At 37.6% G+C, this 27,473-nt stretch overlaps 1 protein-coding gene across 1 annotated transcript; it reads left to right on the forward strand.

Annotated features, from left to right (window-relative positions):
- Window positions 1-2,853: 2,853 nt before the first annotated feature.
- Window positions 2,854-24,475, forward strand: OSGIN2 (oxidative stress induced growth inhibitor family member 2). The gene is made up of 6 exons (XM_058564558.1): window positions 2,854-3,000; window positions 9,950-10,104; window positions 15,450-15,586; window positions 16,414-16,605; window positions 19,526-19,617; window positions 21,756-24,475. Exons 1-6 carry the CDS (start codon window positions 2,957-2,959, stop codon window positions 22,783-22,785), a joined length of 1,650 nt encoding a protein of 549 aa, XP_058420541.1. The 5' UTR covers window positions 2,854-2,956; the 3' UTR covers window positions 22,786-24,475.
- Window positions 24,476-27,473: the final 2,998 nt, after the last annotated feature.

Below are 27,473 nucleotides of genomic sequence, written 5' to 3' on the forward strand. Positions count from 1 at the left end.
GTACAAGCAGTGTCTCTTCACTTTGTCAAATAAGAACATTGTATCCCATACCCTTCTCTTCATCTCTCTTGTTCTCTTTTACATTGTCATGTTTAACATATACATTGTTTTGTAATCATAGTTAAGGGATTCTTGGTTTGCCTACAGGTAGACTGTAAATTTGAAAATCAGTAGACAATGTTATGTACGTAAACATTGTTCACTGCACTGCCCAGGCAAGTTGTATTCTATGACTATACTTGATTTTTGTATAATTTTGTGATACAACCCACTCTTACCAGACTTCTGATTGCCTTTTTACTTTTGTCTTGAATTGTCTACTTTTATGGCATCATTAAAACAGGTTCTTCCGGGGGTGCCCGGTTGTGCAAGCGGTTAAGTGCGTGCGCTCTGCTGTGGCCTCCCGGGTTCTCGGTTCAGATCCTGGGTGTGCACCCACGCACCACTTGGCAAGCCATGCTGCGGCGGCGTCCCATATAAAGTGGAGGAAGATGGGCATGGGTGTTAGCCCAGGGCCAGTCTTCCTCAGCAAAAAGAGGAAGATTGGCAGATGTTAGCTCAGGGCCGATCTTCCTCACACACACACACAAAAAAGGTTCTTCCACATTTACAGGATACTGTCACACCTGAGGACTCTTTTTTTTCTATAGGAAGTTCTCTTACAGCCCTGCAGTCTCCTTTCAGTTTGGATGGGTGGCTCTCAGGCCTGCTGTACAGTTGTTATCCTGGGACTTGCCTTCATTGCTTTTCCAAATTAGTTCTATTGTTCATAGATCCAAGCCACTCCAATTTCTTGGATAATTCTCTTGTTTTGCCAGCCCGCATTCTCAGGTAACATCCTAAAAAAGAGTATTTGGGAGCTTTCTCAATTTATGCTTAATTTTCTTTTTCATTCTGCCCTCATATTTTATCCATAGTTTGGCTCCGTATAGTATTCCAAGTTCAAAGTCATTTCTCTGTGGAACTTGCAGGGATTGTTTGTCTCCTAAGATCCAGCCCCCCGTGAGGAGAGGTCTATTGCCAGCCTGATTCTCATTCCTTTACGGAGGACTTGTATTTGCTCTCTGGAAGCTTTTGGAATCTTCTCTTTATTCTTGCTATCCTTAAATTTTATGATATGCCTACATGTAGGCTTTTTTCTTTTTCTTGCTCAGTACTCAGTAAGTCTTAGACATTTGTAGACTCATGTCTCCTTTTGGTTCTGAATAATTTTTTTTCTTGTTCCATCCAACAATTTTCTCTGTTCTGTCTCTGACTACTGTTCTCTACTTTTCACTTTTTCTCTAATCTTGTAGTAATGCCAACAAAACCTACAACTTGACCTTACAGGCAATGAGACAGAGAAGTGAGTCATAATTCATGTTTCTCCCTTCCATTTAGTTAAAGGCTTATACCACATCAGCCCTGCTAGCTCACTGGGTGTTACCTACCATGGTGTGTGTTCACTCCCACTTTATTATTTGAGTTGAAAATACTGCAAGAAAACTCAAAGGGAAAACCAAGCCATAAAGGAAAAGTTATACAAAGTACTTATAAACATTCTTATAGTTTTAATTATTATTTCACTTCTCTGGATTGGCATAGCTTTCAGGAATTTAGGTCCTTTAAAAAGATGTTATGAATATTAACACAAAAGTAACTTCATGCTTTACTTTCTAAACAACATTCAAGTAAAATGAACGTGTCAAACTGTCAATAATTCAAAGAACAGAAAAACACAGAAATTTTTAAAATGGTGTATATATACTCTTAGGTGTATACATATACACTCTTGTAATCCTGGAGGCAGGCTGAGTCCTACAATTTTCCTTTAAGCCCCACAGAATCTAAATACCTGCTAAGTGCAAGTTTGTTCAATGACAACATTCTGCAAAACTGGAGAACTTCTAAATAAAACTATTTAAAAACAGAAACTTATGTATCTTATATTTTAACGCAAAAATAATTGGGGCTTTTTTGGGAGAAGGGACAGAAAGCCATCTCTGTGCAACAACATATGCGATCGCTTCTCCTAGGTCCCCTCCCCCTTTATTTTTTAACAACACCGAACAGGGCTGCTTATTACTCACAACTTTTCTAATTTTCTTACGTCACAATCACTTGGAAGGACTTAAAAGACACATGTTCCTGCCCTTTTCTCCTTCCCGAAACGGACTCGGTCAATGTGGGGCGGGGCTGAGCACCTGGATTTCCAACCAGCAATGCAGGTGCGTCTCCCACTCGTGGAGGTTTGCGAGCCACTTTATAGAAAGGAGGCTGCCCCCCAGTCGGGAGGCCGGACTTCCACCCTCCGACCCCTTGGGGGTGAGGCCGGGGCACCTGAGCTTTGGGGACTTCCCCCAGCGGCCTGTGACGCAGCGTCCAAGCGAGAAGCGCGCGGACGCCCCGACGCCGGCGCTCAGAAAGGCGCTACGGTGGGTTTCCGGGGCGGGCGCTCGGCCTTTCCCGCGCGCACTGACTGCGGCGACACCGCGGAGGCCGCGCGGCACGCCGGGCGCCACCCGCTCAGCAGCTCCTTCTCGTCCCCAGTCGGCCGGCCCTCTCGACGCGCCCGCCACGGCACGCCGGCCGCGCGCGGAGGGGCGCACGCTGAGGCTCGGGCCTCGGGTCGCCGCCCCGCGGCCGCCGCGGCGTCAGGCCCGCCCCTCGGCCCGGCCGCGGCTCCACCAATCGCGGGCCTCGCCCGCCGCCGCACCTGCGAGGAGGAGCCCGCGCCGCCGCCGCAGCGGCCCCGCCCCCACCGCGCCGCCCCGGAGCGTCCGCCGCCGGCGTCTGCCCCCCGCCGGCCCGGAGCGGAAGCCGCGCGCAGGCGGGCCTGGACGGCCGGGGCTGGCGCGTTGCTGCGCCGCCGCCTGCGGCAGCCGCGGCCCCCGCGACCCCGAGCGAGCGGGCGGGCGGGCGCCCCGGACGGGCGGCCCCGCGCGGGGGGCGGCGGCGGCCGTGGCGCCCGCGCTCCATGCCGGTGTGGTGTTGCCGCTGCTCTCTGGCCGGTCATTTCAGGTGACTTCTCCGCCGGGGAGGGGACGGGAGCCGGCGGACGGGCGGGGCTGTCCGGCCGCGCCGGGCCCGGGGTGGGCAGAGGCCGGGCGGGGTCGGGGCGGCTCCGGGGTGGAGGGCGAGCGCCCGGGCTGCAGGGCCTCCGGCGCGCCCGCCTGGCCGCTTCCTCCCGGGCCCCGCCTAGTCGGGTTCCCGCCCCTGCTGGGGAGCCGCCGCGCTCCGGGGACTCGCCTCCGGTGTCCCCTTCTCCTCGCCCTGGAGCCTGCCGGTCCGGGGACTTCGACCCCGGCCAGGCCCGGAGCGAGGCGGCTCCCGCGAGCGGAGACTGGGAAGTAGTGCAGAGTTTGAGTGAAGGGTTGCGAGGACTCGCCCCCACCGTTTAAAATGTATTTCTGTAAGAAAAGCTGGTAACCTAAGCTACTGGGTTGAAGCGAGGTAGGGAACTATGTTCTAAGTGTGATGGTCTAATTAAGATAGGTTTTGACTTGTTAGTTATTGTAAGCCACATATATTGTAGAAATTAAATGTGGCGATTCTACACTCACGTTCTGGGGCAGGTTTTTAGGGGTGATAAGATTAACACATTTTAAAATAAAAGTAAAGGTGTATTCTAGATCTAGCGTGGTTGGCCAGTACTTAGGTCAGTTATGGAGAGAAAGACCAAAGACGCTTGAAACTAGTTTTAACCCTGTGGTGAAGAAATGTTAAGCTTAGCGAAAACTTCAGTAAAGTACCTGGCTTTACATATACGACTGTGAAATATGAGACTCTCATGAGAGTTCTTAAATTTTGGATCATAGATAGAATTTAGGTGGCCCATGAACTTGGATGTAAAGAAAGGTGCAACGGCATTTTCACTAAACTTTAACCAAAATCTAGTATTTTCTTCAATTATGACTATAAGCAACAAATCACAGTAGTATTTGTGACTTTGTCACCAATAGAAATCACAAATATTTTCATACCACATTACAGTTTTTGCAGATATCTAAAAATACTGTTTATGCTTATTCAAAATTACAGTAATTACACATCACTGAACTTGTTATTTAATACAATAAAGTACATATAAAATCACAAATTTACTTTTTATAACTATATTTTCATATAATTGGTTTCCTTGTAAATCCTATGTATCTTTTATGTGTTTAATTAATAATATTCAAAGAAGAGGTCCAGAAGCTTCACCAAGTTGCAAAAGAGGTGTGAGGCATAGAGAAGGTTTAGAACTCCTGTTGTAATAGAGAGCAAGAATCCAAGCTTGCCCAGCTTCTCAGTGAGTTTTGTAGGAGTCTCTAAATTCTGGATATTTAACAAAAGTGTTTTATGTAATAAACTGCTGGATTTTAAGTTCTAGGCAAATTTTTTTTGTTGACTACTTGACAGACAGTGGTTTGAGAGTATCAGATCCACTTGAGCGAGTTGTAGAAAACGCCTTCCCATAGTGAAAACTTGTTAAACTGAAGCCCCTGATTAAATAACATACCTTTCAGAAAAGACTGTCCAGAAGCCATTTGACATCTTTTGGTACAGTTGAACTCTTTAAGATGCAGCTTGGGATTCACGTCCATTCAACTAAGCTGAGGTGGTGAATACCATATCGTTACCTTTTTGTACAGAAATTTGGAAGAGGGGATGAAAACAAAGCATTTGCTGTATTTTGATCTTGAGGGATAAAGGAAAACAAGCATGCTAGCCAAAAGATAAGAGTTTTGATTAATAAACCGTATTTCCATTGTAAAAACTGCTCTGTTGTATGTAAAATTTAAAAAATAAACCACTTATTTAATATTTAAAACAGCTATTTTAGAAGTTTCTAATTTACTAATGCTATTTTTTTGAGCAATTTCATTAGGAACACACATTTTAAAACAGATTATGACATCTACATTTTGGATCTTGTCAAATATTTGAGAGGAGAGGTATTGTGAGAGAACTGTCCATTAATTTTCCAAAGGAGAAAACCCCATACTTGGTGTTCTGGAAGATGAAGAGTGCGACTGACTTCATTTGAGATTTGAGAACCTTCTCAGTTTGGTATCAATTTGGTAACAATTTAGGATCATGCTTCCAAGGCTGTAAAAATTCAGATGGTAAAGCATTTCATTTTAGTTTGATCATTTAAAAAAGTATTGCTAGATGTGAGAAAAGTCATTTTGTTATCCAAATATTATGCCTGTGTTATCCTTTTAAATTTGTTTTGAGACTTTGGACTATAATGTTTCAAAAACACAGGATGGAAGGCTTCTAAAATCATCTTAAATTTCAAATAGTCTTTTGACTTGATGCCTAACAATAGAATAACTATTTTTGCATATGTGTAAAGTGCTATTCTTTACTATTTCCTAAAATGTAATTATATATATTTTCCAATTTAATTAGTGCCCCAAGTAAAAGTAGATTTTTTATCGCTCAGAATAAATATTTGTTTTAAATAGAAAAGACATTCGTCAAGGTGGATATCTAAAGTGGAAATTTTCCCTGTTCATAGACCTGTGATATAGTGTGCATACACTGTAAAATGTACAGCAATATTAAATTTATAACTTAGGCTCAGTATTTTTTAGAAAGAATGTTTACTAGTAGGCCTTTATTTCATTGTTGCTTTATGTGAAACCAGTGAACCGTAGTTTTGTTTGCTTCTCTTGATTCAGTTTTTCATATCTGTGTTAAGCTAGTATTAAATTTATCAAATACCATGCAAGTTTATTACAAATAGTTTATACCAATATTTTAGATTATATACACTTTATATGTGAATATATATGTATTTATACCTGTATACAAATTACCGATACTGTGTAGGGAATTTAGATAAGCTAAAACTTTGGCTCTACTTACTCTACCTGAGTCTTGGGACAGGCTAGAGTCAAATTGCTTGAGGTCCACATACACAAAAAACCTACTAGACCTAATAAATGAATTCAGCAATATTATAAAATACAAGATCAATATACAAAAATCAGTTCTTTCCATACACTAACAATAAACAGTCTGACAATGAAATTAAAACTCCATTTATACTAGCACCAAAAAGAATGGAATTCTTAGGAATAAATTTTAACAAAAGAAATTTAAGACTTGCACACTGAAAACTATAAAACATCATTGGGAAGAATTACAGACAGCCTAAATAAATGAAAAGGAATCCCATGTTCATGGATTGAAAAGCTTAATATTCTTAAAATGATTATATTCCTTGAATTGATCAATTCAATTCATACAAATTCAGTGCAATCCTGTCAAAATCCTAGCTGCCTTTTTTCCAGAAATTGACAGGTAGATCCATTTCCAAGGAACCCGGAACAGCCAAGATGATCTTGAAAAAGAATGAGGTTGGAGGATTCACACTTCCTGATTTCAGAACTTACTACAAAGAAACAGTAACCAAGATAGTGTGGTGCTGTCATAGAGATAAACATATAGATCAATGGAATAGAATTGAGAGTCCAGAAATAAATCCTTATATTTATGGTCAGTTGGTTTTCCATGGGATCCTGACACAAAATCTCTTCAACAAATGGTGCTGGGACAGATGGATATCCAAAAGCAAAAGAATGAAGTTGAACTACTGCCACACACCATATAACTCAAAGTGGGTGACAGACCTAAACATCAGAACTAGAACTATAAGACTCATAGAAGAAAACAGGAGTAAATCTTTGTGATCTCGGATTAGGCAGTGGTTTTTTGGATATGACACCAAAAGCACAGCAACAGAAGAAAAAATACATTGGACTTGATCACAAATCATAGTTTTTGTGATTCAAAAAACAACATAAAGTGAGAAGACAACCTGCGGATGGGAGAAAATATTGCAAATTATGTATCTGAAAGGGGACTTGTATCTAGAATATATAAAGAATTTTTAAAGCTCAACAATAAAAAGACAGCCCAATTTGAAAGTGGGCAAAGAATTTGAATATTTCTCCAAAGAAGATATACGAGTGGTCAATAAGCATGTGAAAAGATACTTAACATTATTAGTTATTAGGGAAATGCAAATCAAAACTAATGAGGTGCCACTTCACACTCACTAGGGTGTTGAAACTAAAAGACATATAATAACAAGTGTTGATGAGGATGTGGAGAAATTGGAACCCTCATATATTGCTGGTGGTAATGTAAAATGGTACAGTGACTTGGGAAAATAGTTCAGCAATTCCTCAAGATGTTAAGTATATAGAGTTTATGGTCTAGTCTGTTGCATGCACTCCTAAGAACGTACCTAGGAGAAATGAAAACATTTGTCCACACAAAAATTTATACATGAATGTTCATAGCAGCATTATTCATAGTAGTCAAAAAATGGAAATCCAAATATTTATCAACTGGTGAATGATTAAATGTATTATATCTATGAAATGGAATATTATTCAGGCATAAAAAGGAGTGAAGTACCGATACATCCTACAACATGGGTGAACCCTGAAAATGTGCTAAGTGGAAGAAGCTAGACACAAAAAGCCACATAGTGTATGAGGGGTTCCATTTATATGAAATGTCCAGAATAGGTAAGTCCAATAAAACAGAAAGTAGATTAGTGGGTGCTAACAGCTGAGGGGTGTATACTTTTGGGGTGATAAAATTTTTCTGGAATTAGTGGTGATGATTGCAAAACCCTGTGACTGTACCAACAACCCTGAATTGTACTCTTTAAAAGGGTGAGTTTTATGATACATGAATTATATCTCATTAAAGGCCTCTTTTTAAAAAAGGCACTTTCGTTCCAATCTCCCTTTACTTACCTTGGTCTGGGGCCCAATCACATGACCTATTGTCTTTCTGATGTTTTTGGGGTCTTGAAAGCTAGCTGTCTTTCTTGGTTAATAGAAGCCCAGCAGAGGAGGCATTTTATTTCTGATTGTCTTAACCTCTCAAGTTTTTTCTTATTTAAGTATAAACCAGTTATTTGAGAGGACAAGTCCACTGTAATGAAAGGTACTTGCTTATAAAATGCATGATCGGTGTATAGAATTGATAGCTGTATTAAAGTTCCGAGGCCTGCCAGAAAAAAAAAAAGATTGAGACATCTTGACTTAGAATATTAAATGCCTCTTAATGAGTTATACAAAAGTTGTGTTCTATTGTACCTTTAAGCAAAAGTGATTTGGAGTTTGTTTAAGCCAACACTTCTCTTCTAGCCATGGTTTGCTTGTTCTTAAGGAATTCGAATATTAAGTGTTCATTACACAGTGTTTATTTGTAGACTCTAGAAACTGGCCATGGCATTTTAGATCATTAAGTTTTGCTTATAAAATCAAATATGGTAGTAACTGCTAAAATGCCTTCATTCAGTCATTCAGAGGATCGTTAGTCTGCTTTCAGAGTGTACAGGATATCAGATAATATTTAAGTAGTCTAGCTTACTAAATATGTATATACTCTCAAGTTGACTTTTAACCCCAAGCATATCCCCCCTTTTTTTAAATGTGAAATGTCTGAGGTTTGAAGAAGGCGACATCTCTTTAATTATTAAAAATTTAGAGCGATGATCATTTTTATTATTTCTTGGGTTATATATATGGAAGTAACACTATTTGAGGTAAGGATGTCTGGAAGAGACTGGAGATGAGGACTGCAGCTCCTGAAAAAGAATTGTAGCCTTTGCAACAACCACAATTATGTTAATCAGGCCAGGATATCCAAAAGGACTTTGGTCAGAAGCATCCTGAGGGAGCTGGAGAACCTGTCCTTGGCACACACTTAGGAGAAATTATCAGGGACAGGCCTGAGTATAATACACTCCTGTGGGATTCAGTTGCCAAGAAGCAGAAGCAGGCGAGACAGCTAGTATACCTGGATCTGATCAGATGTAGTAACTGAAATGATCTGAAAGGGATGCACTGGGCTTAAGACAGTTCTTCCAGGGACAGGCTTGCAGTGTGAGGAGGGGCTTTTGTTAGTAGCCGTGACCAAAGGGTATCTATTCTGGCCAAAAGGGGCTGTGTATCACTAGGGGAGTCCGCATATTTGGGGTAGAGGTTACACGTTCCGTTTAGGAGAGCTGTCAGTGTGTTCTAGGGAACTCTGCCCTATCCTAGGGTAGCCTGGGAACTCAGAAGTTTAGAGGGGAGCGGCAGTTTGGTCTCTGCCTGAATCTTTCCACTTCCTCTTTTCCTCCGGAATCGGTGAGTCCTGTGAAATAACTGATCCATCCAATGTTTATCATTTTGGGAATAGTATTAAACACACCCATTCGTCGGTATTCAGTTTAATATTTTCACAGATTGGCCTGTTGCTGACTATATGAAGATGAAAAATAATTCAGGGATTCTATTCTGAAGTAATCTCTAATGTAGAATACTAACTGTGCTTGGAGGTTACTGCATTTATTGCATGAGCATGTCAGAATGCTAAAACTAGTTTCTGGGAAAGCACTTGAGAAAGGAGGTAGATTGGAAGTCAACATTAAGATCCTTCCATATTTCAGTATCTCTGAGAATTAATAAGATATGTAAACCTCATTTCCTTCACCAAAATGCACACTTTGTAATATGTAAGCACAGTAACTTTTCCTTAAAATATTATATGTGACTATCCCCAGTATACTGCCTTTAATGCACTTACCTTTTTATTAATGAGAAAAAGTAGAAGAGAAACTAGCCATTCCCACAAGATCTCAAAATTATAAACATCCTGAATACAATGCTATGTCTTTGATCATTCAAGACAGCTTTTTATTTAGGACTTGTCTTAATGGACTTGCCTACAGCGTACTAAAGAGACATTAGCACCTACTCAGGATTTCCAACATTCAAAGTGATATAGGTTGACATGTAGCTAAGCTATTAACTTGAAAGCATTAATCAGAAGGATTTCCTTTTCTCCTTTTATGGAACTATTGAATATTTTATGGCCTAAATAAAATCTGAATAATGACAGATTTTTATAAGGGCTATATTGATTATATGTGTCTTATTTTGTTTTTGTTCTATGTTTTTTTAAAAAGCAACTATAGTGACACTGAAACCGAAGGAGAGATTTTTAATTCCTTAGTGCAATATTTTGGTGATAATTTGGGGCGAAAAGTTAAAGCTATGCCATTAGTTGAAGAAACTACTTTACTTGAAGATTCATCAGTGTCTTTGCCTGTGGTAGTAATAGGTAAGTTATTCCATTTTATCTCTTAAAATTACAGTTATGATCCTTACTACTTTTATAAATATACAGTTACATAGCACAAGTTCTTAGGATTGTATTGAAAAGTATTCCTAGGTTGTATGATATGTTAAAATAACCAATAACCAAATCTTTGGAGAGAGTAATTGGTTTATCTGATACTAGATTCTCTGTTAGAATGCAACATCTTTTCATTGAAGGACTAATATTACTCTATTATTTTAAAATATTGTCTATCAGTTGTGTTAATTATAGGACAGTGTCATGGTAAAGATGATAAACAATATTATTAGAGCCCTGTACAGAGCATTCTGTGTACACTATTGGATTATGCCTTACAACCCAACAGCCCTCTGATGTTGTAGGGGTTGACACGGACAGGGAACTCAGAAGTTGAATAACTTGTGCATGTTAGTAACCAGTGCTGTTAGTAATGAACGTTATGGTACTCTGTGGTAAGGTTTATAATTACCTGAACGGTAATATTACTATTATATATCGTTTGTACCACCTCAACAGATAGGCATATAACATATTAAAAATTAAGCTATAAATAAAACCTAATTCAGAATTATAAAAGTTTTTGATTTAGTTTTATTGCATGTAATTACCTGTCATGTATATCTTCCATCTAATATTCAAACTCATGAAATCAAACAAGTCCTATAATATGAAGCCAAGCAGAAGGAAAGAATTATGAGACATAACCTAATTTGATGGCATACAACTTCCTTAGTTTTTTTTGATAGCCTGTTTCAACGTTGATGGGAATGAGAGAAAAGTCCTGTCCCCTGACTGGTTTGTGGGAGATGCGGTGAAGAAAGGGAGGAAGGAAAGGAGGAAAGCAAGATGGTTCTATATTAGATTGCCCTCTAGAGGAGATGACAGGTTTTGCAGTAGTTCTCATCCAGGATATCTCTGGGACCATACCTTGTGTTCCACTTGCCTACTTTGTCCAACCCTGGTTTTCCGTCCTGGATGTCTTGGAACGAGTAAATGCTTGTTTTAGCTGGGCTGTGGAAGGGTCAGAAGAGGAAAAACTACCTTCATCTGTACCTGCCCACTGTACTCGCTCCGAAATAATCTGTTCCTATTTTGCCCCAGCTAGCAATGAGCAGCTTAACCTAATGTATATAGAGCCATTACTGCTGGCAGTAGCACCACCAGTCTGAGCATAGATAAAGAGCTAATTTCCTTAATATATGTATTGGTTTTCTGTTGCTGTCATAACAGATTTCCATAAACCTAGTGGCTTTGAACAACATAAATTTATCTTGCTGTCCTGTAGGTCAGAAGTTCAACACCTGTCTAACTGGGCTAAAATTAAGGTATCAGCAGGGCTGGAGTCCTTTCTGGAGGCTGTAGGGTAGAATATTTCCTTGCCTTTTCCAGTTTCTAGAGGCTACTCACATTCCTTGGCTCCTGGACTCCTTCCGCATCTTCAAAGCCAACAGTGTTGTTTCGCTCTTAACCTTTCATAGTCATGTTTCCCCCTTGCCCCAGCTGGGAAAGCTTCTATTTTTAAGGACTTTTGTGATTGGATTGGGCCCACCTGGATAGTCCAGGGTACTCTCCCCATCTCAAGGCCTTTAATTTAATCAAATCTAAAAAGTCCTTTTGCTGTGTAAGGTAACACTCTCAGGTTCTTGGGTTTAGGATGGGTACATCTTTGGGAGTGAGGGAGCATTCTGCCTGCACATTTCTCTGTGAACTGCCTGTTTCTTTGTCTGTTGAAGGTTGTTTCCTTTTGATTCAAGGAACTTGGCTCTTTGCTTCAGATCCTAACTACCACTGTTTTTCATTTATTTAGTATTTATTTTAATTAATAGACTTTATTTTTAGAGCAGTTTAGATCTACAGGACAATTGAGCAGAAAGTACCGAGAGCTCTCATATATGCCCCCCCCAGGTTTCTCCTATTATTAACACCTTGCATTGGTGTAGTACCTTTGTTGTAATTGATGAACCCCTGTTTATACATTATTAACTAAAATCTGTAGTTTACATTAGGGTTTACTCTTTGCATTGTACAGTTCCATGGGTTTTGCTGAATGTATACTGTCTTGTATCCACCGTTACAGTATCATACAGAGTAGTTTCACTGCCGCCAAAATCTCTTGTGCTCTACCTATTCATCCTTTCTGTCAACTCTCAACCCCTGGCAACCACTGATCTTTTGCTGTCTCTAGTTTTGCCTTTTCCACAAGGTCATATATAGGGAATCATACAGTACATAGCCTTTTCAGACTGGCTTCTTTCACTTAGCAATATGCATTTAAGATTCCTCTATGTTTTTCATGGCTTGATAGCTCATTTCTTTTTATCACTAAATACTGTTCCCATTGTATGGATGCTTCACAGTTTGTTTATCCATTCACTTACTGAAGGACATCTTGGTTGCTTCCACTTTTTGATGATTATGAGTAAAACTGCTATAAACATGCATGTGCAGGTTTTTACATGGCCATTAAGTTTTTAACTCATTTGAGTAAATACCTAGGAGTGTGATTGCTAGATTATATGGTAACACTGTGTTTAGCTTCTTAAGAAACTGTCAAATAGTCCTCCAAAGTGGCTATATCATTTTGCATTCCCAGCAGCTATGAATTAGAGTATCTGTTGCTCCACATCCTTGTCAGCACTTGATATTGTCTGTGTTTGGATTTTAGCCATTCTGATAGGTGTGTAGTGGTATCTCATTGTTTTAATTTGGAATTCTATAATGATATATGAGGTTGAGCATCTTTTCGTATGCTTATTTGCCATCCCTGTATCTTTGAGGTGTCTGCTCAGATCTTTTGCCTGCTTTTTAATTGATTGGGTTGTTTGTTTTGCTATGGTTGGTTGAGATTTAAGAGTTCTTTGTAAATGTTAGAAACAAGTATTCTATCAAATACATGTTTTGCAGATATTTTCTCCCAGTCTGTGACTTGTCTTTTCATTCTCTTAACAATGTCTTTTGCAGAGCAGAAATTTTAAATTTTAATGAAGTTCTGCTTATCAGTTTTTTCTTTCATGGATCCTGCCTTTAGTGTTATATCTAAAAACTCTTTACCAAACCCAGGGTCACCTAGATTTTCTCCTATGTTATCTTCTAGAAGTTTTATAATTTTGTGTTTCATATTTAGGTCTATGATCTGTTTCAAGTTAATTTTTGTAAAAGATATAAGGTTAGTATCTAGATTCATATTTTTGCACATGGATGTCCAGTTGTTCCAGTACCATTTGTTGAACAGACTATCCTTTCTCCATTGGATTGCCTTTGCTCCTTTGTATTTGTGAGGCTGTATCTCTGGGCTTTCTATTTTGTTCCATTGATTTGCCTATTATTCTTCCATCATTTCCACACTGTCTTCTCGATTGTAGTTTTATAGTAAGACTTAAAGTTGGATGGTGTCAGTCCTCACTTTGTTTTTAAATATTGTGTTGGCTATTCTGAGTCTTTTTGCCTTTCCATTTAAACTTTAGAATCAGTTTGCCAGTGTCCACAAAGTAACTTGCTGGGATTTTTATTTGGGTTGCATTGAATCTGTAGATCAAATTGGGAAGAAGTGACATCTTAACAATATTGAGTCTTCCTATCCATGAACATGGAATATCTTTCCATCTATTTAGATATTCTTTGATTTTTCATCAGTTTTATAGTTTTCCTTGCATAGATCTTATGTGTCTTTTGTTTGATTTATGCTCAAGTATTTCTTTTTTATGCAAATATAAGCGGTGTTGTGTAATTTCAAATTCGCCTTGTTCATTGCTGGTATATAGGAAAGCAATTGACTTTTGTACATTAACCTTGTATCCTGTAACCTTGCTCTAATGGCTTGTTAGTTCCATGGGTGTTTTGGTCAGTTCTTTGAGATTTTTCACATAGATAATCATGGCATTTACGAACAAAGACAGTTTTATTTTTTCCTTTCCAACCTCTATACCTTTTATTTCCTTTTCTTGTCTTATTGCATTAGCTAGGTCTTCCATCATGGTGTGTGTTGAGTAGGAGTGGTGAGAAGAGACATCCTTGTCTTGATCTTAGTGGGAGAGCACCTATTTTCTGACCACTAAGTATAATGTTAGCTGTAAGTTTTTTATAGATGCTCTTTATCAAGTTGAGAAAGTTCTCCTTTATTTGTAGTTTGCTGAGAGTTTTTATCATGAACAGGTGTTAGATTTTGTCAGATGCTTTTTCTGTGTCTGTTAATACTATCATATAATTTTTCTTCTTAGTTTTGTCTCTTTTTGCTTCAAAGAAATTAGCTCTTTGGCTCAGATCTTAACTCTCACTATTTGTCATTAGTTTTTAATTTTTATGAAGTCAAATGGTTTATTTTTGTTTTTGTCTTTCAAGTTTTGTGTCATGCTTAAAGGCTTCCCACTCCAGCATTATGAGTAGAAATGTTATCCACTTTTCTAATATTCTTATGATTTTCTTCATATTTACATCTTTGAGCTTATTTTATTTGGGGCAAAATATTAGGCAAGGAACAGGATTTTTTTCCTGATGGCTAGCGTTTGTCCTAGTTGGATTAAATTTTTGATAGAAGGAGATAATAGAGAACTGAGAACCCAGACTAAAGAAACTACAGAAATGGCAGTAGTTAGGGTTCAGCAAAAAATCCAGTTTGATTTTAGTTAAAGCATATAAAAATATAGGAACGTAGTATTGGGAGATGGGACTGGAAACATGGTTGAGACCAGAACATGGAGAATAGTGGGTAGTCAGAAACAAGCAGTTAAGGCCTTTAGAATGGAGAGGGTCAAATGATGAGGACCATGTGTTACCAGAACTCATCTGAATGTAGAATGTGAAATGATTTTGGAGTAGGTGAATATTGAGGAGAAACAGGAGGAGACTTTTGTCTTCTGAGTGAGAATAGCAAAGACAACTGTATGGATATAGGTTTACAAAATAGGTTTGGAACTACACCCTGATTAGCTTAGGATTTTGCTAGTACCATACATTGAGAAGGGGTGGGGTTTTAAAACGATAGGGCACCTAAATGAAGGAACTCACGAATTTGCTTTTGAACACATTGTGATTAAGTTATGAGTGGGTCAGTCGGGTGGAGTGAAGAAGTAGCATATGGAAATGTGGGATATATTTTGGGGGAAGAGGTCAGCCTAGAGATCTAATTTTGGGAGTCAGTTGCATAGAGAGTTGAAGCTTTAAGTAGATGAGACTCCAAAAAGAAAACAGAAAGAAACAGAGAGAAGGCAAAAATCGGAATCTTGTGAATATTTGGTTTTAAGAGTTTAGAGAAGGAGAAGAATTGGTGAGGGGGAAAAGCCAAGGAACAAGAGTATTAAGACACACCCCTTTCCACATTTTTTTAATAGGAAATGGACCTTCAGGAATCTGCCTTTCTTATATGTTATCAGGTTACAGACCATATTTATCATCAGAAGCAATACATCCAAATACAATCTTACATAGTAAATTAGAAGAAGCAAGACATCTTTCCCTTGTTGATCAGGTATTATTTCTTACATGTCAGTCTTTTTACTTATTTCTTTTATACTCAAACAAGGTTGGTTTTCTGCTTGTAGAAACATTGTGTTTCTTAGTTGAAAATCCTTTCTTCTAAGTAACACTTTCTATCATTTAAATTTTAAATTTGTAAATATGTTCTGCTGAGTAACTTCTATTTATTTTCCTGAATTCATTAGAGCAGAATTCCCTAAATTATTCCCTGATGGAGTTTTTTTTTTTTTTTTTTTTTTGTGAGGAGATCAGCCCTGTGCTAACATCCGCCAATCCTCCTCTTTTTTCTGCTGAGGAAGACGGCCCTGGGCTAACATCTGTGCCCATCTTCCTCCACTTTATATGGGACGCCGCCACAGCATGGTTTGCCAAGCAGTAGGTCGGTGCGCGCCTGGGATCCCAACCAGCGAACCCCAGGCCGCCGCAGCGGAGCGCACGCACTTAACCGTTTGCGCCACCAGGCCAGCCCCCCTGATGGAGTTTTAATAGGTGCCATATGCTCAAATAAGTTTGGGGAGTGCTTTTTATTGTTGGAGTGTCACGGAGAAATATTAAGGTATATTAGCATGTTAAAGGCATCTTCAGATTTTACATTAAAAGGATCTGATTAGCTTTGTTAAAACCCCAACCTTTTCTCATTTTTATTTGACCGAAGAATCTATTAAGATCTCAAGGAACATCCGTGCTCTAGAGCACACTATCTGAGAAATGCTGGATTAGAGTAATGGCCTTCAATATTATTATGATAGCTTTGTTGGTTTGTTTTTTTTCCAAACTCTATCTGCCTTTTTTCTTCCTTTTTTTAAAAAATTCATTCAGGACTTAGAATACTTGTCTGAGGGCCTTGAGGGCCGATCATCCAATCCAGTTGCAGTGCTTTTCGACACACTTCTTCATCCAGATGCTGACTTTGGGTATGATTATCCATCCGTTTTGCATTGGAAATTAGAACAACATCATTATATCCCTCACTTAGTTCTTGGTAAAGGTCCACCTGGTGGAGCTTGGCATGTGAGTATATTTTTCTTAGCATTTTAGCGTATATGTTGTATGTCATCTTGATAAGACCATTTTGATTCATGATATAATGTTATATATGATATTTACCATATTTTTATGTGAGAATTTTAATGCTGTTCAATTAAATATGGGTTAATCACTAATAGAAGTTAGGCCAGATTTGATTACTGATGGTCTTAGAATAAGTGTTTCTCTATAATATTTTATAAGAATTATATACAAAATATTTTAAGAATGTTTTGCGTAGTAAAAAATTTAAAATTTACTTACTCATTTTAGAGTTTACAAAATCTCACACAGTATTTCATACCAATATCCATTATTTTCCTACATTTTCAAGATCTTAAGTGAAAAATGTATTGTAAAAGAAAGAAGTTGTAGTAGTCTGCTTGGGCTGCTATAACAAAATACCGTGGATTGAGTGGCTTAAAGAACAGATATTTATTTCTCACAGTTTGGAGGCTGGGAAGTCTAAGGTCAAGGTGCCAGCATCTTCAGTTCATGGTTAGGGCTCTTGTCCTGGTTTGTAGATGGCTGCTTTCTTGCTGTGTCCTCACATGATGGAGAGAGTAGTATCTCTCTCTCTTCCTCCTCTTGTAAAGCCACTAATCCTGTCATGAGGGCAGCACCCTCATGACCTCATCTAGCTCTAATTACCTCTCAAAGGCCCCGTCTCCAAATACCATTACATTGGGGATTAGGGCTTCAGCCCATGGATTTTTGGGGGTGACACAGTTCAGTTCATAGCAGAGGTGAAACCAGAGAACTGATAACATAAGATTCAGTGCATTTCATTAGGAAGCAACAACTAACAATTATTCTTCATTCTTGTGTCCTTAGCAGTTAGTATAGTGTCTAGTGTGTAGTGAGTGCTCATTTTTTGTACAAATAAATGTTAAATAATTTTTGCTATATTTATAAAATAGACTTTGGGAATTTTAACATTAAATATCCAATCTTTGGTACAAACTTCACTTGGATATTCCTGTATTAGTGCATTGTTACATGTCTAAAAGTTGTTTGCGTTTAATTTTTTAAGTGACTGTTTCAGGGTATTTGAGGACTTTCTAGATTAAATATATCACTGATTCTTTTTAATCTTAATTCTCTTTATGGTAATAGGTAGCAACTACCCAATTATCTGTGCCTTTAAGTGTTTATATTTGCTCTATTAATGAGTAGCATTCTTAATAAAACTGCGGTTCCTGAAAAAGCCGTAATACGTTTCTAGACTATATTCTCTAAATTCCTGAGGTTTTATTTTACTTATATTTTTCTGCTTAGAAAAATTTGCAGGCAGTAATTGATTTCTGTGTTACTTCATTTCTTCCACTTATATATAGAGGGAAATTAAAGTATGGATAAGCTTTGATTATTAAAAACACATTTGAATCATCTCAAAGCTGAAATATACCTAAAACTTGCTGAATTTTTTTCATGCATCATCTATTATATCTACTAGAATAGGGATATAAATAAATGATGTTTGAGCTGTGATCCACTTGTCAAGCATCACTTCTATGAAGGTTTCTGACTTTCCCAGGCATAATTATTTGTTCCCACCTCTGCATTCTGTGCTTTGTTCTTAATCTTACAGTCCTACAGCTTGACTGGAGAGCTGTTTGTTTGTTTAGACAGCCATCTCTGCTGTGGTGCTTCAGATACATTTTAGTTAACCTTGGTTATTACTCAAGATGTAAGCTCCCTAAGTCATTTTTCCTCTCATAGTCATCTCTCTATATTTCTCTGCTTCTCTTGTGATCCAATTTCTCACCACTCTCCACACTTCCCATCTTTCTAACTGTGTCCCTTGAACTCCATTTAGTAGTAAAAAAGCTTTCCTACACTCTTCATCATTTTGGTTATGTGCTGCTTCTACTTCTTTCCTTGAAAGCTTGCTCTTTCCTGAAGATACCACTCTCGCTGCAGCTCTCTGAAGTGGAGTCTGTTCATTCTCCCATAGCCCATGTCCTGTCAGGTTGGCTAGTGAGGTTGGTGCTGTCTTCATTTCCTATTCCTTTTGTGTAGAAGTCCCTGTTCCTTTGAACAGGTCATGTCATTTTCCAGCTTCTCAACCATTCCAGAATGTCCCCATCAGTTATTGAATCTGTGGCACCTAACTCATGGTCTTCCATTATATCCCAAGTTTTATTATCACCTTGAATAACTTTACGTTTACATACATGACTCAGAACCAACACCTTAACCTCTTAGTCTCTTCGTTCTCAATGGTGTTCTCTGCCATTCCTCATTAGGTACTAACTCCAGTGGCTCCGCTGTAGCCCTTATCGTTCATCACTCCTCAACTGGTAAACACGTAAATTCTCAAATCTTGATGATCACAACTTTCTGTTCTTCCAGCTGCATCACCCAGTTGCTCACACTGTACCTGATCTTCAAACACAGAGAATGTTCCAGGCCTTAATCTTAACCTCCCTACCTATCCAGCTTATGTTCTGTAGTCCACTGACTTAACCATTCTCCTAATTCCCTTGATCCGTTGTGCTTCTATCACATGCGCTTGGCAAAAAAAGCAATTCATATAACTGTGCACTTTATCTTTTCCTATACTTGAGCTGTTAAAACATTATCAGAAAAAAAAATCGTACAACTGTGAAAAGTGTTCTCCAACCTCACTTGGGTCCTGAACACTACACTTAGTAATCCTCTACTAAGGTAGAGGATTAAGGTGTTGGTTCTGGGTCATGTACGTAAAGGTAAAGTTATTCAAGGCGAAAGCATTCAAAAGTTTACTGGAATAACTTTCAGAGGTAATTTACACAACCATTTAGGACTTTGAGCTCTCCTTATGAAATCTTTTATAGTAAATGAGATGGGTTTGGCTAAGAAGAAAAAAATCCATGTTACTGCTTGAATGTGTTTTTTCATTGTGCATTTTTTGTTCAAATAGAATATGGAAGGCTCCATGTTGACAATCAGCTTTGGAAATTGGATGGAGCTGCCTGGACTTAAATTTAAAGATTGGGTGTCTAGCAAACGAAGGTAAAGATCAAACTATTAAAATTCTTTGGTGTAAAATGGGGAAGAATCAGTCAGCAAATTTCAAAGTATTTGTGATCCTGTCTTAGGTGAATAATATAAATGTATGTGTATTTCAAATAAAACCTCTTTGCAACAGTGATTATGAGCTAGTTTCCATTTAGAGATCTTACAAAACTAAGCACACAGAGGTAAGGGATTGTCTACAGATTGAGTTCCTTTGAATTCTTTGTTAATCATGACTTTTTCCCACTCTCCTGTTAAACCACTCTATGTTTAGCTGCTTTCTCATCCACCCACATATCCTTTCCACACTTACCTTATTTTGGTTAGTGGATATATAACTTCATGTATACATACCTCAAGTGTTTGACTTTCAGAGTAGAAGAGTGTATATGATTAATAATTTAGGATGATAGAATAAACTAGAATTTGGGCGATTGTCTCCTTGGGTATAAAGGTAAATATTTACTAAGAAATATGAAAGTAGGAGTAACTGAAAAGAAATCTCAACTTGGAAGAATACAAGTTTATTTTTTTTGGGAGAAAGAACACAAAATTTAAAAAGAGAAATATCAAAACCTCCATTATTTTCAAGGATAGTAAATATTAAATTAGGAATTACTAACACAGAGAACCTACTCTAATTTGACTGCTCACAAAAACAGTAAGTTAAAGCAGGAAGTTACATAACCTTTGTAGAACAGAGCTGTAACATTTGAATGCTTACTTCATGCTAGGTTAGGTAGAAACCATGTTAATTCACAGAAATTACCCTTAATTTGAAAAGATTTAAGAAGAGCAAATTTACACCAGCCTGGATAATTGAGATTAAACCTTTCACATATTCCTTTTGGGTTTTTTAAAAAGGAATTTTATATGGGTTTGAAATGTAAAGTTGCAAAATCAGGCAAGTTGTACAAGTTCTTGATTTTTATAAGTAAGCAAGCGAAATCGCTCAACATTCTTCCCTCTGTGATGTGGGTAGAAAGGGATTTATGATTTCTGTACCAGAAGTGTTCGCCTTTGTAAGTTGGGCCTATTGTGTATTGAAGTTATATTTGAAAATGAATCTTGTGACAAATATTAGCTTTAGTTCCTGCCTTTGTATAGTGTTAAGAGAAGACTCTTAGATCTCTAGAGATTGGCAGGGTTTGAATCCTGATTATATAACTTCTAATGTTGTGACCCTGGTCAAATAAATTATTGCTGTCAATTTCCTCATTTATAAAATTGAGATAATAGTAGTAACTACTACATAGGGTTTCTATAAAAATTGAGAGTTAATACATTCTAAATCTTAATTATTATAACATTAAACTTTAAGAAGAAAAATTTTTATAAACTTCTTCCAAATACAAGTTACAATGAACTATGTGGAATGGTTTGGTATGTTTTTACTATTATTTCTCTCTGATTGGGGCACAGTGTTTAGAGGTACTAATATCCATTGCTTTAAAGTTCAAGTAGAAAATGAAAGATGTGCTAATGTACTTTTTTCATAAAGAGCAGATTATATTTATAGATCTCTTTATGAGTAGGAAAACACAGAAAGAAATGTCATATCTTATTTACTTAGACATAAGATGATTTTGTTCAGAAGACTGAATTATTTTTGGTCATTATGAAAACAGAAAGCAACTTACTAAATATTGTGTCAAGGTGGTATATGTTATCTTTAAGAAATATATGTATTAGACTTGCAATATCTCAACAATTGTAATCTAAATAATTCAGTCTAGTTATAGTATACAGACTGAATAGTATAGTTATAGATTGAGTTATTTAGATTATAATTGTGAGACAGACTATAAAATAGTCTAATTTTCAGATATCCACATTTTAATCCCTTCATTTATTTAATAAGTGTATTGGTAAAGGCAGCTAATCTGAACAGATACTATGCCAAGGCACTGGGGAAACAAAGATGCATTAGATACAGTCTTACTCTCATGAGACTTCTTCTATTGATAAAACTAATTCATTAACATTTTTTTTAAAAAAAGAAAAGCTTTCTTTCTTTGTCAAGTATTAGGATAATTTCTAGCTTAGACAGTCCATGGGAATTAAAAAGATGAAGTAATAATCATAGGAACTGAAAGTACTATCCTGATAAGATATTTTTTCTTTTCCTTTTTTAGAAACCTAAAAGGGGATCGAGTTATGCCGGAGGAAATAGCTCGCTACTATAAACATTATGTAAAAGTCATGGGTCTTCAGAAGAATTTCAGAGAGAATACTTACATTACCTCTGTATCAAGACTCTACAGAGATCAAGATGATAATGATGGTCAAGACAGAAATATTTCAACACAGCATTTACAACTAGAGAAGTCAAAATTTATCAAGAGAAACTGGGAAATCAGGGGTTATCAGCGAATAGCGGATGGTTCCCATGTTCCCTTCTGTCTCTTTGCTGAGAATGTAGCTCTGGCAACTGGAACATTGGATTCTCCTGCCCATCTGGAAATTGAAGGGGAAGATTTTCCTTTTGTGTTTCATTCAGTGCCTGAATTTGGAGCTGCTATAAACAAAGGAAAGTTGTGTGGCAAAGTGGATCCAGTGTTAATTGTAGGCTCTGGGCTTACTGCGGCTGATGCGGTACTGTGTGCTTACAACAATAATATCCCTGTGATTCATGTATTTCGCAGACGAGTAACTGATCCAAGCTTAATTTTCAAACAGCTTCCCAAAAAGCTTTATCCAGAATACCATAAAGTCTATCATATGATGTGTACTCAGTTATATTCTGTAGACTCAAATCTTTTATCTGATTATACCAGTTTTCCTGAGCACCATGTGCTTTCCTTTAAGTCGGATATGAAATGTATTCTTCAAAGCATCTCTGGATTGAAGAAAATATTTAAGCTCTCTGCAGCAGTAGTATTGATAGGTTCTCATCCCAATCTGTCTTTTCTGAAGGAGCAAGGGTGTTACCTGGGTCATAACTCAAGTCAGCCAATCACATGTAAGGGTAATCCTGTGGAAATAGATGCATATACCTATGAGTGTGTTAAAGAAGCCAATCTTTTTGCATTGGGTCCTTTGGTTGGAGATAATTTTGTTCGATTTTTAAAGGGAGGGGCATTGGGTGTTACACGCTGTTTAGCTACAAGACAGAAGAAAAAGCATTTATTTGTTGAAAGAGGAGGAGGAGATGGGATAGCTTAAAGCACATTTACAAGTAATTTATATGGACAGTTTACCATTAAAGATTTTTAATAGTGGTTTTGCAGTGTACTGGCTTAAATTTTCTGCACTGGAATTAACTGGAGGACAGCCTCAAGCTTTAGTAACTGTTTTTTAAAGTTACAAGAACTTGGTGTCCTGATATATATTGTAATGTCACGGAAGTGTCAGTATCAGACAAATAGAAACTGTGTATTTGGTATACTTTAAGCTTTCACTTAACTGAAACATTCTTTTCTTTCAAGACTTACTTTTTGTGATCATTTTTGGTTATGTTTGATTCTAAAATATTACAGCCTTGAATCTATAAAATCACACAGTCATCAGACCAGAAATTTTTCTCAGTATTTATTGGGTCGCCTTGCTGGTCAAAGGGTGATGCGGAGACCAGCATCAGCTTCATCTGTAGCCTGTTAGAAATGGAAACTCTCAGGCCCCAGAACAGACCGACTGAGTCAGAAACTGCATCTTAGTGAGATTCTCAAGGAATATGTACGCTCATTAAAGTTTGAGACACACTGGTCTAAAGACAATGGGATATAAGGTTGTGTATTCTGGGGGTGGGATGGGGATAGGAGGCATTTATAACTCAGGTTTTATTTATTTTGAAATTACCAATTATATGTCTAATTTATTACCAAATATGGTCTTTTAAAAAAGTATTTTTATTGAAACCTTGACAGGTACTTCATATTCTTAGGTTCTAATAATTTAAACAGTCTAATAATGTTGGCATATACTTAAGACATCCAGGAACCTGCCAAGATATTTTTTTGAAGATTTATTCTCTAATTAACTAGCATAACAATCTAATTTGCATTTCAGTAAATTGTGAAAGGAACTGCTTATCCCTGTGTGACCATTGAGTTCATTTCTGTCACTGAAACTAAGATATTTGGGCATAAGTACTTCTAATATTGTAATACTATTTGGGTGTTGCTAGAATTATTAAAGGTTAAAATTGAAAATAAGGTTAAAACCTGTCTTTTCCATTCCCAAGATGAGTACTTTGAAATTTATTCATTGGAGATGACATAGCAGCTCACCCTGTGGTTTTTTATTGAATTATATGCTCTATCTTAATTTCTGCTTGTGTGCTTAATGTCTGTATTTTTACACAAAACCCCTAAATTTTTAGTGTAAGACAAAAAAATGTTTCTTCTGAAGTTCTCCATGGCAAATTGAATTTCTCAGTCTTTTTTTTTTTTTGGTAAAATTTACTTCATATGTGTTTATTGCATGTCTAATTATCCCATTTTTTCTTAGTATTAAAAAATGGACCAAAATATCAGTATTTTTCTGTCCATGTCATTGTGACATTATCTGCCTCCTGGATCATAATTCACCTTAAAATTGTTCAGAATATACTTCCTTCTACAACTAGCTGTTTCAGATGAATTAATGAATTCTTATACTCTTGATACCTGACATGTTGGATTAAGTTTAATTTGATTTTAGAAATATAATCCAGCTTTAGTTTAATGGTAACTTTTTTCCAAAGTAATTTCAGCCTACTGAAATGGTATAACATCCTCTGAGCACTTGATCGAGCACTCGCTTGCTTGCCTGTTCTTGGGAGCTCTGAATGAGTTGGACTGGATGTTTTTCTTATTGTCACTTCTAAATTGAAAATGAGATTGTTATAAAGATGCTTTCCAGGGAAGGACAAGAACTGTTGACACCCGCTTTGTGTCTCAAAAATTTGCTCTTACCCAACCGATAGCATTTTTGTGATGAGATTATTCACCAAAAAAAAAAAAAAAAAAAAAGACTTCAGGGAAAATGAAGCTTCAGTAGGGCCCTAAATAAACCTAGTGAATAATGTCATCTTTGGTAACCTCCCGTTTCTCAGTTCTCCCACAAACCTAGCTGTCCTGTGTTGCGTATAACATTGAAGCTGTTTCTCTGTTGTACTATACTCTTGTAATCTTAAATTGATCAGTTTCTGTCCCATAATTCCAAATGTTAATTTTCTGTATCAAGTAGCTATTTAGGGAGGGGGGAAAGCACTAAATATTTGACCAGTTCGTCATACCATGATGTGGGCATCACTTCGTCCTCCCTCAAAAGTCTAGCCCTTGAAAGAATGTTTAAAAAGCAGAATATCTCTGGGGTTTTAAGAATAATATAATAAAAATAAGATTTAGTCACAGCTCTCAATGCTTTGGGCAGTCTGTGAACTTCATTCAACTTGGTTGAAAATTTAACAGGTTTTATCATATACATTTCCATGGAATCAAACTTTAGTTAACAGAGTAAAAAAATCAAACTGAAAGGTATTTTAAAATATTATGTTCTTGGGGCTGGCCTGTGGCATAGTGGTTAAGTTCGTGAGCTCCACTTCAGCAGCCCGGGGTTTGTGGGTTTGGATCGTGGGCGCCGACCTACACACTGCTCATTAAGCCACGCTGTGGTGGCGTTCCGTATACAAAATAGAGGAAGATCTAAGGAAATGAATAGATGTATTATGCTGATGGATTAGAAGATTAATATTTTTAAGATGTCAATTCTTCCCAAATCAAGTTTTAGATTCAGTATAATCCCAATTAAAATCTGAGATTTTTTTGATAGAAATCGACATGCTTTGAGGACTTAGAGCACCTTATTTCCAGACTGAATAAACACTTTCAGTAATTCAAGACAGTGTGGTATGAGTGGAAGGACGGACAAACAGATTAATGTAACAGGGCACAGTGTAGAAACAGACACTGAGTTCATGTTTTTCAAAGTTGCCACAGTAATTTAGTGAGGAAATGACAGTCCTTTCAACCAATGGTACTAGACTAGATAGTCATATGGGTAATAAAATGGTGACCCATGCTTCACACCATACTCAAAAATTAGATCAGACATAAATACAAAAATATATAAAGTTTAGAGGAGAAAACTATTTTTGAAATCTAGAATCAAATATTTTAGGATACTAAAACATCAAGAATAAAAGAAAAAATTGATAAATTTGACTTTATCAAAATTTAAAGCATCTCATCAAAAGACATCAATATGGAAACCAGTCAAATATGAAAATAAAATACAGGCTAGGAGAAATATTCTCAATACATATATCTGACAGAAGACTTGCATCCATAATATATAAAGAACTTCTATAACTCAGTTATCAGGGTAATACAAATTAAAACCAAAATGAGACATCATCACACACCCATTATAATGGTTAAAAAGGACAAACTGCCAATACCAATGTTTGCAGACAGGAACCACAAGAACTCTTGTACTGGTGTAGGTAGGGCAGTCTTCCTTAGAAAAGGACTGAGGGCATGACAGAGACCAATATTAATCTGTCCATTACATTCTTCACCTGAAAAATGGAGACCATATACATTCCATCAGCTTCATTGGCTAATTATGAAGCAAGACCATTACGAGACTCCAATGATTCCATTTCACCAATCAATAAGCCCCGTCAATTCTACTTCTAAGGTATCCATGTTCTCCCCATTGTTGCTGACCACTATCATAATTTAAGTGTTCATAACCCCTTATACCATTTCAACAATCTCAATCTTTTTAAAATCTTAGTTAATCTTGATGCCTATACTAGAAATTGTAGATTGGCTCACCCCATTCCACTTCCTAGGGAGGCTGAGAATCTTAAAAACTACATTTCTTTGACTTCCTTGCAGCTAGACTCCCGTCTACAAGTAGGCAGAACTTGCAAGTAGGTTAATGAGGTTCTGCCACGTAGCTGGGCTCTCCGGAGATTGGCAAGTGCAAGTGAGGCAGGGCTAACCTCCTTTCCCTTTTGCTGTTTTTGCTTGCAGGGAGTCATGGAAAGATGTTTGCTCTGCAGCATGGTTCCATTCCTCATTCTCCCAACAACTGAGCAGCTGCAGTAATTCTTGACTTCAGCTTTCTGCTCCCTGGGTCACAGGTACATGGATGTATTCTTGAACACACAGCTTCAGTGAGGCCTGAGTTAGGAGCAACCTGAGTAAGTCTGCTCTGAATTGTTCTGGGAGTTTTTCTTGAAGGCCCAGATGAGAACCTGCTACTAATATAGCCATTTTAAGCACCTAATTCCCTGTATTAAATCCTTTCCTGCTGAAAATACAGAGTGGTTGCTGTTTACTTCAGTTCGAGTTCAGAATGGAAATGTCTCTAGCTTCAATTTCTATATATATCTGACACATAATTAACATACTGATGTAGAAATTCCCACTCAGAAATTGTTCACAGCTCTCCCAAGGCATACTGAATAAAATCCAGACCTCTTGGCCTGACAGTTCATGTCTTGCAGTTTACTAACAAAACCGATGCTCCATTTTAAAGAAGTGTCGTTCCCCTAGTTTGGGAGGCTGGCCTGTACAGTGACAGAGAGATCAGAGTGACATTCAATTCCATGGTTTAGAGCAGTAAAATACCTTCCAATAATTGTGCTCACCCCACATCATCCTCTCATAAACGGAAGTAGAGTGATGCAATACCATTATGCTCATAAGTTCACAGTTGACAGCCTAACAAAAAGGGCAACAATGTTCAAAAGCAAATTACACAGGCAACCTTGTTAAACTTGAGGGAGAAGACTTGACCTAAGTCTCAACTACCTTCAATCTCTTAGGAAGGAATTTGGATCATGATCATTCAGATAAACAGATATAGACTCACTAGTGTGACCCAACCACAAAGCTTCAGTTATGGAATTAGGAAGA

This window comes from Diceros bicornis, chromosome 21, assembly GCF_020826845.1.
Source record: "Diceros bicornis minor isolate mBicDic1 chromosome 21, mDicBic1.mat.cur, whole genome shotgun sequence".
In the NCBI taxonomy this organism is placed as follows: domain Eukaryota; kingdom Metazoa; phylum Chordata; class Mammalia; order Perissodactyla; family Rhinocerotidae; genus Diceros; species Diceros bicornis.

Coding starts and splice junctions, on each gene's coding strand:
- OSGIN2 (XM_058564558.1), top strand. CDS start 2,957: ATGCCGGTGTGGTGTTGCCGCTGCTCTCTGGCCGGTCATTTCAG. Junction 10,105..15,449: donor TTTGCCTGTGGTAGTAATAG/GTAAGTTATTCC, acceptor TTTTTTTAATAG/GAAATGGACCTTCAGGAATC. Junction 19,618..21,755: donor TGGGTGTCTAGCAAACGAAG/GTAAAGATCAAA, acceptor TTCCTTTTTTAG/AAACCTAAAAGGGGATCGAG.